General features: G+C 33.9%; 2 protein-coding genes and 1 long non-coding RNA gene across 4 annotated transcripts in view; 2 read left to right on the plus strand and 1 right to left on the minus strand.

Annotated features, from left to right (window-relative positions):
* Positions 1–6094: 6094 nt before the first annotated feature.
* LOC132167004 (protein NRT1/ PTR FAMILY 5.4-like) lies at positions 6095–11624 on the plus strand. Its single transcript, XM_059577892.1, has 6 exons — positions 6095–6224; positions 6312–6529; positions 6942–7193; positions 7422–7696; positions 9856–10330; positions 10974–11624. Exons 1-6 carry the CDS (start codon positions 6104–6106, stop codon positions 11388–11390), a joined length of 1758 nt encoding a protein of 585 aa, XP_059433875.1. The 5' UTR covers positions 6095–6103; the 3' UTR covers positions 11391–11624.
* Positions 11625–11720: 96 nt separating this feature from the next.
* On the minus strand, positions 11721–14383 carry LOC132167494 (uncharacterized). Of its 2 annotated transcripts, none has more exons than XR_009438684.1 (8): positions 13848–14383; positions 13633–13711; positions 13354–13535; positions 13089–13248; positions 12909–12969; positions 12746–12803; positions 12262–12416; positions 11721–12163 (listed from the first exon to the last, which is right to left on the minus strand). It is a non-coding gene; the product is annotated as an uncharacterized LOC132167494 (long non-coding RNA). The 2 variants fall into 2 exon arrangements; XR_009438685.1 differs by having other exon boundaries at positions 12746–12808.
* Positions 14384–14439: 56 nt separating this feature from the next.
* The window catches only part of LOC132172864 (protein NRT1/ PTR FAMILY 5.4-like), a 5014-nt gene continuing 4984 nt past the window's right edge, over positions 14440–14469 (plus strand). Inside the window, exon 1 of the mRNA XM_059584433.1 lies at positions 14440–14445. Coding sequence (XP_059440416.1) covers positions 14440–14445 — 6 coding nt within the window. The remainder of the gene's footprint in view (positions 14446–14469) is intronic.

The raw sequence follows: 14469 nt of genomic DNA on the forward strand, positions 1-14469 counted from the left end.
ATATATATATATATATATAAAATAGACATGTTACTTGTTAGCCGTTTGAGTTATAACGAAAAACTCTAGCAGTACGAGATCAAGACTTGAAAAGAAGTTGAAATATCAAACACCAAACACCAATATTACAACTTTTGATAATTTGGTGACGACATAGCAAAACCCATGAAAATTTGAGGGAGCTGGTAATTGAAGTTATAACAAAAAAAAGAAAAAAAAAAGGATTATAACAGGACATCTATTAGTTTCCATGGAATCCTCATTGTCTTTGTGTGGCTTCTGGAAAGTCTTTTAAATTTGTAACAGATTCTAACACATTTCTCTTTTAGACTTCTAGTAGGTCTATTGTGATAATTCATCAAGTGATATATAGAACATGTTCTCTTGTACGTCTAACATTTAAGGCCTTGGGTGTTTGACAAATTCACACTAGTCATCATTTTGATTAAGAAAATGATAGAGATCACCCCACCTACAACTGGCCAAATTAAATCTATTGAGAGGAGCAACACTCGAACTTTCTAGACGTGACATCACTCACCGGAAGTAGACATTTCCAACCTTTCAATTTACATGCATCCCCCATAAAAAAAAAAAAAAAAAATTATATATAATAGTAATAATTACAAACGGATAAACTCGTGAAAAAAACTATATCCACAGTGTAGGAGTGACGAGTCCTTAGGGTTGAATTCATAGAAACCTAATTTCATTGGTAGGGATATCTCCCCATAAGGGTGTTTTTGCGGTAGGTACGAAGTCATTATAAAACTTGAAGTCAAAGCTTTATAAATGTTAGGGAGAAATTATAATGCAGCTTGTTAGCTTAATTATGTAGACAGCTAGGGTTAATTATATGAGGCTGGATGAATTTGGTTGCATGCCTTTCATATTACAAGCTGATTAATTCCTAATCAAGCTAATTATGTTTAATTGTATTGAGTGCATATTCATGTATACTGCATGGATTTTGGAAGATGATTATTAGGTGATTATATATATATATATATATATATATGCCTATTGATTTACAAGGAATAGACATTATGATGAGAAAGTAGATTTTAGCACTAGGCATATAGTACTAAGTTTTCTGTTTCCTGGTGCCTATAATCTTTTGTCTAGAACTTTTTAGATGTGAAAAGAATAAGCACTATTCTGGTGATTGGGTAAAAGAGCAAAAAAACTTGAGTGTATATGAAAAATCTCTCAAAATCTATTTCCATATATTCTATAGATATAGTGTAGTCAGTTCAGAAGACACTAGAACAAAGGCATACACAAGAGGAGCTGCAGTTTTCTCTGCATGCAGTCCTCCTTGAAATAGTGAAAGTGGTACATATTCAAGGCATTTGAGAATTGAGATTGACAATATTCCAATACAATTTCTACACTTGAGCTTAATTTGCTTGGTACATGATCCAAGCCCTGTGCCTTTGAATTTGGACGCCATGATGCAAGGTGCAATTCTGGCAGACAGGAAGGCAATGCATAGATTTTCAATGGGGAAAAAGTTTTGTTTGTAGCCCCACAATGTGGAGGATGGACCCTAAAGATGTTGCCTTGATTGATTGAAGTGCTTTTCAGGACTAATGGAGTGCTGAAATATTGCAGTAATGAGCTTTGTAGTAGTGCAATGTAGTACTTATGGACTGGTGGAAAGTAGAAACCAAGAAACATTTACAGTTCAAAATAGTAGTACTTGTGCCACCTATTTTTGTTGCCTTTGCCATTTCAGGTTTTATGTTTGGGATATTGCCCAAATATCTGGGAGTACATATTGTGCACTATCCCCTTATATATACCTTTATATAATCAAAAAGTTGCTGTTGAGAGAGTGGCATGTAACTCTCTAGGATGCCAATTCGGATACAAAATACGTATACCCATTTACCATATTCAAAAATAAAACAAAAGTCACTTAAAACACGTTAACTGTTGAGTTATTTACTAAGCGAAGAAGTTGTTGTAACAGGTCCTATAAACTTCGTAGAGTAATTGGTTTTTAAGTAGTTTAGTTTAGGAGTTGTAATTGTTAAATGGGTGTATGTTTTTAGTTATGGTTAAGTGGTTTATGTTTTTCTAGTCTTTATTTTTTATTTTTTGGGCAAATGACTCGACAGAACAAACAAAAAAACAAAACAAAACAAAGATTAAGGAGGGTTTGGTTATGTGGTTCCTTGATTGAAGGAGTTTGTTTATATGTTGGTGTCTATTTAAGTGAGTTGTGCAATAATTCTACCTTTGTCTCTCTTTCTCAACCTCAGAGTTGAAGAAAGAAGAGTACCCTTTTTAACTACACACACATATATATATATATACTTGTTCTTCCAATTTTTAACAAGTTAATTGTGTCACGCTGCTCAAATCATCATTAAGAAGCCTATATATATACTTCTTTTTGTAGGGTCCAACATCACTACTTTTGGTGTAGTATATATCATGGATTTCATAACCAAGAAGAGTGATTAAGAGATAGGTAATTAATAAGCTGCTTTTTTCATTAATTTGTACTTATCTTCTCACTAATCTGCTATATCAATTAGATGTTTTTACTGCTCAGTTAATATAATAGAATCGATCTATTAGCATTGCATAATGCTAATCCAAATCTTAATGTTTGATATAATTAATGTTGCTTATAGAAATTTTTATCACAAAAGACCAATTAAAGTTATTTCCCATACAGAGAAGTCCCAGAGTCAAAACCATAAAGAATTAAAAGATTTGAGGGAGATCTTGTAGCCTAGCAAATCTTGAAAATTAACCCGAGAGACATTTTGTCATGGAAAGGCAAACTTTTGTGTTCTACTTTTGTTGTTTATGGCCTATCTTTTATATGTCGTTTTTATTACAGTGTCCTACTGTACGTGTTGAGCGTCGGCAAATAATTAATTACTGTTTGATAGGGATCGACATTATACATGGACATCAATGCACTGTTTGATAGGGACATTTTGTTAAATTATGATTTTCTCTAGTTTAAATGAACGGGAGAATATTCAGTTAATTATATTGGAATGGTATTTTTATCTCCTCAAAAAGTAAAAAGACAAAAATACTCCTTACATATAACTAACTTGATATAATTTAGTTCAAATGAACTGGAGAGGATTCTGTTACCATTTTGGGAGACATTGATACAATTGGTAGTTTGGGGAACATTGACAATGTGGCAGTAGTTTGAATGGGTATGCATTTCCCAGTTTTTATTACAAATCTTCTACAAACTACTTATCAAGTTAGTTGCTCAATTGTGGGTTTGCCATATGGCAGTTCACAAGATATTTACCACATTTACAAACTGATATGACAATTACAGTGACATTTACTACATTAGTCACTAAAATGTAAATTACCACATGCTAGTTCATGTAACACTCATTTTATAAAATGTAAACTGTTATGTGAGTTTATAAATGAATTGTAGTAAAAACTGTAATATTTTTGGTATTTTTCATGTTTAATAATTTGCATTAGTATAATATCAAGCAGATTGTGTACTTTTATAATAAGGTAGTAGAGATGTTAGTGGAAAATGGAAATGTTGGATGCATTAATTTCACTAGGGTCACGTCATTTTGAAATCTTACGGTTTCAAAATGTGCGATTTTTAAAAACGGAACTAACTAAGCTTTTAGTAAAATTTCGATTTACTCTTTAAAATCGTGCATTTTTTTAAAATCCATATTCTTGCTTTTTTTCAATTTGAAAACAAAGATTTTTATAAGTTTGGAAACCCTAATTTCTTAGAAACGCACTCTCAACCGATAATATGATTTTACTATTTAAGATCATGCTTGTAACCTGTAAAATCGCAATATCGAACGGACCGCTGACTCACACATCAAAATACAGTGCAGCTCATAGCATGTGTTTTTTAATTTGTTGTTCTTTACCCCTATTTGGTTTTCATTTGCATTGTCAGCTAACACTTTTGTTGGAGACTCCATTAAAGTCAAGCACAAAGATATAAAGGTCAGTCGGCAAAACTTAAAAAGCAGGTCGTAGTGTTAGTGGAGGGCGTTAATTTGGAACGTGTGGAGTGAATGTTAATTTCAAAATTGACTATTATTACTGTCGGCAAATCCACCTAGGATTTTAATAATAATTCTATAATATAATATAAGTAAATTATATTATTTTTAAAACAAGTCCAGAAGTTTTTTTTTTTTATTTTTTTTTTTTATTATTATTTTTTTTTAATTTTAAAATTAAACCATGATATTGAAATTGCAATAATGCATATCCTATGGTTTTTACAATAACAGGACATCTTTATTTATTGAAGATGAACGGTCAAGATTAAAACTCATTATTTTAGTATAAATCCACTTAATGCTTGTCGTGACCGTCCATATTCAGTAACAGAAGAAATGCAAGCCTCTCTCGTTTTAAAATTATTGTAATTAAACCTACAATAACATATTAGTCGAGAGGCAAAATTTGCCGTCCATAATCTAGCTAGTAAAGGCTACAGTTAAACAAGTCATAGATTTAGTTTAGATAGAAGAAATGCTTAGTTGTATGATCTGTAATATTGTTTTGTTAAAGCAATCTGCTCTAATTTATTGATTAGTGTAGGAGATCCAAATATTTACTCAAAAAAACTAAAAGTGCTGAAAACCCACCCAAATTGTTCTTGAGATCTCTTTTAAGTGGTAGAAAGCACTCAAAATGATTCAAAAAGAAAGAAAGAAAGCACTCACATGCATGAAGACCAGCTGGTAGAAGGAATTTTTTATTTTTTTACTATTTTATTTTTATTTTTTCTTTGCTCAGATAAATTTTAGATATAACTTATTTGATTTTCTATCACTTTTAGTAAATAAAAACTCGGTAAGTTTTTAGCGTAGCAATTTTTTTGAAATTAACTATGTGATAGACATAGATATTAATGATATAATTAAAATTTTGGATTTTAATTCCAAAGTAAAGTTAAAATCTGTCTTCAAGAGGTAATTCAATCGGCTGAGAACAAGCCTAATGAAGCGGAGGTCACTAGTTGGAATTCCTCTTTCCCCTCTTGTGTGGACATGTCAAAAAAAAAAAAAAAAAAGTTAAAATATATCGGTCTAATTATGTACTTACTTCAGAATAATTTGTATCTTTTGAGCTTGATTATTTAACGAATAACAACATGACAACATGACAATGTATTTTTATTTTAAGATAAAGAACTTCTATTAAATTTACTAATTTTTTAAGTTTCATCGTATGTATGATGCAAGAGAAAATGAACTGGAGAAGATCTAGTTACTTATATTTGAACGGGTAATTTTATCTTTAAAAAAGTAAAAAGACAAATATATCCCTCAAATATAAGAAACGGAATGCTCTCCCATTCAAATGTTCCCTTTCTTTGTATTTTTCCACAAAGTGTCTTAATTAAGATTATTATGTATTAACTATCATTGAATGCATTTGATAAACTCAAAGCTTACCATTTGTGTATGAAAATAGTACTCATCCGTATATATATATGGCAAACTCATAAACAATTTTATTTATATATAAAAAAAGAAAAAGAAATTTATGATCCAATTTTGCATATACTATATATGAAGTGAGAGGTTTAAGGGAAAAATGAAAAGATTATTTTCTATGGTATATGTATATAAAAAAAGTGATTTAAATCATTATTTCATTATAGGTGCTTGAAAAAAATTACTGCACACCTCTAGTAATTTTTTTTTAACGGTTCAGATATAATTTCATTCTATTTTTTTCTTCTTAAGAACTTGAAATTAAATTGGACATTTGCAGAAAATACTCCTTTATGAAAAATCTTTCATGCCCTTATATTAGAATATTTAACAAATTATTATACGATTAGAATGATATTACAGTAAAAATTAACAAATTGTATATCAGTCTACTAAATAACATTTTTTCTTGAAATTTATTTTTTGAAAAACGCTTGAAATTAATTGCACATGCATACATTAATATTATAAAATCCAAATGCAACAAACTCCACACTGACACGTGCACTCACGTTCACACATGCGCCCATAAGAAAGAGAGAGAGTTTCGATCGTCTCTATAAATGGACCCATATATGCACAAAGTCTCAAATGCCATTTCTCACACCAACCTTTTCATGGATAGCTCTGTAGCACCAGAGATGGAGATGATTGGAAATCCTCATACACAGACAAACAACTTCTCCACACACCGAAGATCCTCCAGGGGTGGCTGGAATGCCGCCATTTTCATCATCTGTAAGCCTTCTCCATCTTCATCTCTCTCTCTCCTTTTCTTCTCATCCTTTTCCTTACAATTTGATCTCATTTTTTTTCTGCTGGCAGTTGTGGAGGTAGCAGAGAGATTTGCTTTCTACGGTGTCTCCGGTAACCTCATCTCGTACCTCACAAAAGAACTCCACCAGCCCACCGTCGCCGCCGCTAAGAATGTCAACACCTGGGTTGGCGTCTCAACACTCTTCCCCTTGCTCGGAGCCTTCATTGCCGATTCCTACTTGGGTCGCTTCAGGACCATCCTCATCTCCTCCCTCATCTTTCTCTTGGTAATTCAACCATATTTAATCGACTACGACTACGACTACGACTGTTTAACAATCAATATAACATTACAGTAAAAATTAACCATTTATTTATTTATTATTATTATTATTTTAAAATGCTATTCAGTATACTAATGTGACAGTAAAAATTAAAAAAATATTATTTAGTAGACTGTTATATTATTTCCATATGACTACAGGATGACGTGACGGTAAAAATCAACGTTTGATTCAAATGCTAATTTTCATTGCCACATATATTAATTAGAAGTCATATAATAGTCTATTAATTAGCATTACAAAAAAAATTAACTCTTGATTTATCTTCCGTATTGATTTAAAGGTTAATTTTTATTGCCACACCACTTTAGTCCTACATTACTTGTATAATTTTGTGGGTTTCATATGATGACAGGGAACAGTGCTATTGACCTTGTCGGTGTCGGTGTTTCCTCCGCATTGGCGGGAAGCATTGTTCTTTGTAGCTCTTTACATATTGTCTGTCGGAGAAGGTGGGCACATGCCATGCGTGCAAACCTTTGCGGCGGACCAATTCGACGAGGATTCGCCGGAGCAGAGAAAGGAGAAGAGCTCCTTTTTCAATTGGTGGTATGTGGCAATAGTGATCGCTGCAACTACTGCCACATTGCTCATAATCTATTTGCAGGTAATTATGTAAAACATACTCAAAATTATTATAAATTTTCTAAAAATACTTAGATATTACAACTTTTATTATAATTTTTTTTATGTGGTTGATAATTTAACCTCTAATTGAACATTACTTTATCATTGTAGCTTTTCTTTTTTTTTTTCTTCAGAAACCCAGAAAATGTTTTAATCATTCAAGCACTAAAGAAGCAAAAATGTCAAAATTTTCATAATGTGGCTACAGGATAACATTGGGTGGACAGTAGGGTTTGGAGTGTTGGCAGGGGTGTTGGGAGTTGCATTGGCAATATTTTTGCTGGGAATGAAGAAGTACCGAAAGGAGGGTCCCCCAGGGAGCCCATTCACAACGGTGGCGCAGGTGTTTGTTGCAGCAGCTCGGAAGTGGCGCGTGAATGAGACGCGCAGCGGTTGGGATGTATACTATGGAGATCAGAGCAGTGGGTCCCTGCCTCATGGTCAACCTAACGCTCGGATCTTGGGCCGGACTAATCAATTCAGGTACTGATCAACTCCTTTTTCAGTGGGTGAGTCTATCTAAAGCCACGTGGGTGTGTGGGAAAAGTTCCTGTCATTGTCTATTTTTTTTTTTTTTTTTTTTGGAATTTGATCTAATATTTCAGCAATTTGGTATTAGTTAGTAATTTAGGCAGCGCAACATATTATTGTTAAAGTAATAATTAAAAGATTAAATTTACCTCTTCTTATCAGCTTAAACTTTTGAGATAACTGGTAATTTAACATGGTATCAGAGTCAAAGGTCATGAGATCAAACTTTGACTCCATCAAATTACCCTCTGAGCCCACACGTGAGAGTGAGTGTTAAAGTGATGATTAAATGATTAAATTTACGTGTTTCTATCAGCTTTAAACTTTTGGGATAACTGGTAATTTAACAATTATGAATCTCTATAAGATGACTTGTCTGCTTAAATAAGTTTTGCACAGTTCAGCTATCTACTCAGATAAGTTATTTTCATATTGCTTTCTCACATGTACTGTTCAAATTGTTGAAAATTATTCGGATTAGTACTATAGAGAGGGTAAGTGCATGGCTTACCTATCTTATAGACAGAAGAGTCCGAAGACTTAATTTGTTTGGAACAACTGGATTCTCTACTTTTTCTCTTTGTTAAACTGTTCGAATTACACTCAATTTAAGCAGCTAATTACAGTTCGGATTTTTCCAATTGTTTATGTGGATAATGGAGAAATGGGATAGGAGTATGGGACCCAAAATATTCCGAGTATAGATTCATTGGATTATGCCAAGATGTATTGACAGTTCTATTTGCGACTTTCTTGACAGATTATAGATAAAGTTCTGATAGATAGGACACGTTTTCCATTTCACTGTTTGGATTGCGGTCAACTTTGAGGAAATGGTAAGATAATTTAAGTAGGGATTTGGAGGTAGAGGTCAAAAGGAAGAAGATTGTGTGAATGATTATTGATGTTAGGTGGATTGGATGAGTATAAACGTTTGGTTTTTGTCTTGAGAAGATATAGTTGGTTTGGCCATAATCCACTCAATCTTTGAATGCTAAGCTGATAATTACACATATCATTCTCAATTGGATACCCTTTATTTACATCCCCACAATTTCAAAGTTTCAAAGCATTCAGTCAAAAATATCGGTCTGAATTTAGCTATATAAATAATAAAATAATAAAGTTAATAGGTGGTCGGATCACTTTTTAAGATGAGGACGTAACTGACCACCCTCTCATCCCAAGGGGGTGATTGGTCATCTAACGGAGTAGTTGGGGAGTGACCAAGATGGCAATTCCCAAGGGATGGCGACTATTATCTCATTCATTAAGGGGTGGTTGACAATCCTGTCACCTTTTGAGTGGGTGTTTAGCCACCCCAAGAGCGTGGTTAGAGTTGACCAACCACCACCTTTACCCCCAAAGGTTTTTTTTTTAAGGCTTTTATGGCTTAATTTATACCGTTCATTTGAATGAAAACTTTAGAATCGTAGGAGACCTCAATCTTAGTTTAGCATATCTCTTTGGTGTAACAATATCACATAATATTATTATAGTCTTTCTATAAATTGATGCTATTATAGACAATAATATCGTGTAGCATATATTGAAAGCAACTATGTTCATTAATATATATATATATATATACATTTTTTTTTTGAAAGAAGTACATATATATTGAAAGCAACTCAATCACCCTGTCAGTACCAACCAAAGTGTAATAAACCAAAAGTTTTAAATGCTCACTTAAAGACAATAAAGACACATCTGTAAATTATGATATGTCACTAAATAAAAATATAGAAGTCATTCGTTTCACAACTTTCTTTTACATGTAATGAACATATGCGTTGTTCCAATTGCAAGTAGATGCCATTTCAAAAAAAAAAAGAAAAACAAAAAAATTACAAGTAGATGCAAGGGCTTAGGGATCCCTCTCTCAAGTAATTTAGCCATTTGAATTACTAGTAATTCAGATAGCAAATGCAAGAGAGTCCTTATAGACTCACCTATCTTAGCAGATGGGCATACTGCTCGAGACTTGTTCGAGTAAATGAGCTCCATAAGAGCTCTCTTATATTTACTGTCCTAGTCATTAATTAGTACATACAATTAATGGAGTTACAATTTTCCAAAAAGTTTATTAAATCACCAGTTTTAAATTTCAGGTTTTTGGACAAGGCAATGATCATAGACAACAACAATGATGCATCAAGCAAAACCAGAAATCCATGGAGGCTATGCTCACTAAATCAAGTAGAAGAAGTAAAGCTGGTCCTCCGCCTCATCCCCATATGGTTTAGCTGCTTAATGTTTAACGTCGTCCAAGCCCAACTCCACACCTACTTCATCAAGCAAGGAAGCACAATGATCCGGTCGATCGGACCCCACTTTCAGCTTCCTTCGGCATCGCTTCAAGCCCTCACTGGCATCGTAATCTTAATCACAGTCCCAATCTACGAGAGAATTTTCGTCCCGATTGCCAGAAAATTCACCGGACACCCATCAGGCATTACTGTGCTGCAAAGGATTGGAGTAGGCCTTTTTCTATCCATCATCAACATGGTTGTGGCAGCTCTGGTGGAAGCGAAAAGGGTTAGCATCGCCAAAGAGAATAATCTCATGGATAACCCAAAAGCAGTGGTAATATTAAATCTTCACTTATTTCAAAGTTTAAACTGATAATAAATGATTGATTTAATTAATCATTTAATTAATATCTTAATCACACTCAATCACGTACGTATGAGCTTAAACTCTCTTTTAATGAGGGATGCCTAACACGTGGGATATTTTAATCAAAATGAAGGGTGAAACCTGTGAATTATAAAGTGAGAGTTCGAATTCATGACTTATAACTCTCGATACAAATAAGGATCTTCTACAATTTCAAAAAAAAATTGTAGATTCTAAACTATGTTGCATGTTACTGATGAGAATTGGGTATATTTTTATCAGATTCTTGCTCTGTATAATGTAGAAAAGTTTTGAGTCAAAAGCTGTCATTTGCTTTTCTTAAGAAAAAACGTCTCTTCAAAAGTGAGGAAGAAGCCTTTTGGGAGGAAAACTCTTTTTGGCTGCTTCAGTAACATGCCACATTTTTAAAAGTTAGCATTTTTCAAACCGTTTGATGCAAGAAACGACCTGAATTCCGTAATTTTAGAATCTACATTTTTTTTTTTTTTTTGGAAATTGTTGGGGATCCTGATCCCTCTGTTACCATGTTAAATAAATATTTATCCCCAAAAAAGTGATGAATTTAATCATTTAATTTATATTCTAATAGGTACCGATGGTAATTTGGTGGTTGCTTCCACAATACATAATCTGCGGTTTGTCCGACGCATTCACGATTGTCGGACTACAAGAATTGTTCTATGCTCAAATGCCAGAGGCGATGAGGAGCATCGGAGCGGCGGCATACCTCAGTGCTCTTGGAGTCGGAAGCTTCCTTTGCAATGCTATTATATTGATTGTGCAGGCAATCAGCTCAAGGGGTGGTGAGAAATGGCTTGGGGACAATCTGAATCGTGCACACCTTGATTATTTCTACTGGGTGTTGGCAGGAATGAGTGCTTTTAGCTTGTGTGTCTATGTATGGAATGCTCGGCACTTTGTCTACAAGAAGATTGAAGGGGATAAAGTAAGCAAAGGGCAAGTACTGCAGCAGGGTTTCAATGGGTACGTGGATGTAGAATTTTGATAATTGAGGGCCATGTTTTGTGTAATTACAAGGAATCCTCAAGTGAGACGGGACAAACCGTTTTACGTTTAAGATTTTATTTCGTTTTATCTACCGAATATAGATAACCAAAATGAAATATAGACCATAAAATGGCCCCTCTCCATAACGAAGAGGATCCTTATCCTATTTAAAAGTAGGTTAATATAGAAAGCATACTATGCAGAGTATATCTTATAGTGGATGAGCATTTGAATTGAGCAATAAATGGTTGTTATAGACATAGCAGTAAATATTTTAATCCATCAATCCATAATGTAAAGAGAAAAAGGAAACCAATTATTCCTGGAAAGTACGTTTAAAATGATATATATCTCAACACACCAAAATCAACATCTGTTCATGCATTCCTAGAAAATAATGTACAACTTGCATCCAGACAAAGGAACTAATAGAATTGAAAATCAAAGCTAAATTAAGCACTAGTCACCGACTCTCAATTGGTGAAATATTGAAACAGAACATTTTCAATATGTCAAAAATACCAACAAATCCCTCATGATCTTCACAAGCTTCATGGGAAGTTTTCCATTTTCCTGTCTCCAATGATAATTTTGGTCAAAGTTTGAATGTTGACTGTTCACCACCTTAAAACATGAGGACATCTTTTACAGAGAACCAAATGGTGAGAATGCAAATTCAAAGATGTCACCAACAATAATTTAGTGGGCCTCAGCAGCATCATTTGCCTGATATTTGGATTGCAGATGAAGATATCTCAGATCTTCGGGCACCTGTGACAGAGTTTGTGTTAGTTCGACGATTTCTAACACAAATGACTCTATATAAAGCCATTATGACAGTTGTCAACATTGCATTCCACTATCATTACCCCTTTGCTCAACAATGAGGGCTGAGATGCCTCATGAGCTTGATGCTGAATGTGTTGGTGACACAGTAGAATCGAAAGGTCCATTGCTGTCATCATTAAAGGAGGCTTCCATTTTGTCTTTAACTCAAAAACCCATTCATCCAAATGAATCTTTTCTGTCAATGATATAAACAAAAGAAGTGTTAGTCATAAAATGAACTATCATACATATCTTCTGTCAAAGATATCAATGTAGAAAAGACAATATTATGGACATGTAGCAAAGAGAGACAACCTCTTTGTCTTCTTTCTTTTATATTACCACAACACGTTTGTTGGACAATTTTTGAACTAAATAGAAGAGCAAGTATCTAGATTCCTAAGAAAAGAGACAGTACATAGTTTCCTAAGAAATATTCAGATATATCATTGTATTTAAAATATCATCCATCTTAACAGGGACCATGCAGTAGGCACAGAAAAATTCTCTGCTTCCAATGATTACCTTCTTCTTCCCACATAGCAGCTATCCGAAGAAAAGGTATTGATTGGTATTTTTGAGCCTACACTTCAGCAAATACAGAAAAAGTTCAATAACTGAAGTGTCTGAATCAAAAGATAAATAAGAATGCATAAATGGTAGATTAAAACAGAGAAGAAATCCCAACACGTGTATATGCAAGCCTCTGCTTTGTGTATTCATAACCAAGCTTTTCCATCTCCTGTATTCTGTCAATTAAATATTTTTCCATACAATTAACCAATCAAAACGAAAAACATTTAGACAGAAATAAACCAAAGATAAATTTACAAGAGAGAGAAAACGTTACAAAAAGGCAGGTTCTTACCAGAATTTTAGCTCATTCAATCAATTTGTCAGTTGTTGAAGCCCCTTCTTGTCCAAAGATTTCATGCTTGGAAATTTAGAGATATGAAGAACGGTGAACGGTGAAGTAATGGAAGAACATCCAAGTAGTTACAATAATTAGCCAATGATCCAATTGGAAGCTGCAAAATCAGATTGATATATAATTGGGCGTGGATATGACGAAAATATAAAAGAGACCCAACTTGTGAAAATATGAACCAAGTGTTAGGCGTTGGATCACAGACCACATATTCTATATGTCCATCTTTGATGCTTGTACTCGTAATCTGAGCTCATCCAATATAATATTCAGGAATCTTCCGCCCTTCTTTGTTTCTTCAACAAAGAGCATTTGTTGGTCCACATAGAAGAAAGCGATGTACGCAACCCGTCTTCTTAAGAGAAAACTCCCCAGTTATAAGAAATCCTAAAAAATAAAAGAAATTAATGGGCTTCAATTTAGCCAACATGTATAAAAGAGACTCAATTTGATATAAAAAAAATGAACCAATTAATTAGCTAACCTTCAAGAGTTGATATATGCCTCGCAGGATCATACATTCTATTTGCTTCTTGTAATTGTGACCCACGCTCTTTGATCTTCTGCTAGTTAAAACAAATTTCCATGAAACTAATTATGAAACAAAAAGAAATCTGTATATATTAAAGAATATAGGAAAGTTATTACGAGAAGGAAAAGGGTCATATTTATAATGAGCTTATCCAAAACAGCAATTACCTGAATATGTTGTTGCTGCCTTTGAGATATTATAACAGAAAATGGGACTCTTACGACGGGGCTTTTTGGCTCATCCAATATATTCTTCATCATCAATCAATATGTGTTCGACGTTAGGAATCTTTCGCCGTTCTTTTTCTTTCTTGCTTTTCCACCGTTTCCTCAACAAAGGGCAATTTCGGATGTTTATTATAGATAGGGAGGTAGGCAACCCTTCTTTTGGCATGTACTCCAGCTTACGGCAGTGCCTGACCGACAATTCTTGAAGAGATGTGAGGTGTTGAAGCCCTCTCGTGTCCAAAGATTTCATATTTGGAGATGAAGATATATGAAGATTAGTCAGACAAGAAGGCAGCAACTCTGGCTCTGGAAATGACTCCACGTCTTCAGATTTGCCACCGATTCTCAAATCTCTAAGAGACGGGAGTTCTTGCAAACCCCATCCCATCCGACCGGCAAAGAGTTTATCACAATTAATAACGATAATAGTTTTCAGATTGGAAGGAAAGCCCCCTTCGGGAAACGACCCAACTCTTGGACAATCAATAATCTGTAAAATATTAAGAGAAGGGAAGGAGTATATGCATCTTCGATGGCAGTGACCTTAGACTTTCACATTTAA

The sequence above is a fragment of the Corylus avellana genome, chromosome ca1, assembly GCF_901000735.1.
Source record: "Corylus avellana chromosome ca1, CavTom2PMs-1.0".
Taxonomy (NCBI): domain Eukaryota; kingdom Viridiplantae; phylum Streptophyta; class Magnoliopsida; order Fagales; family Betulaceae; genus Corylus; species Corylus avellana.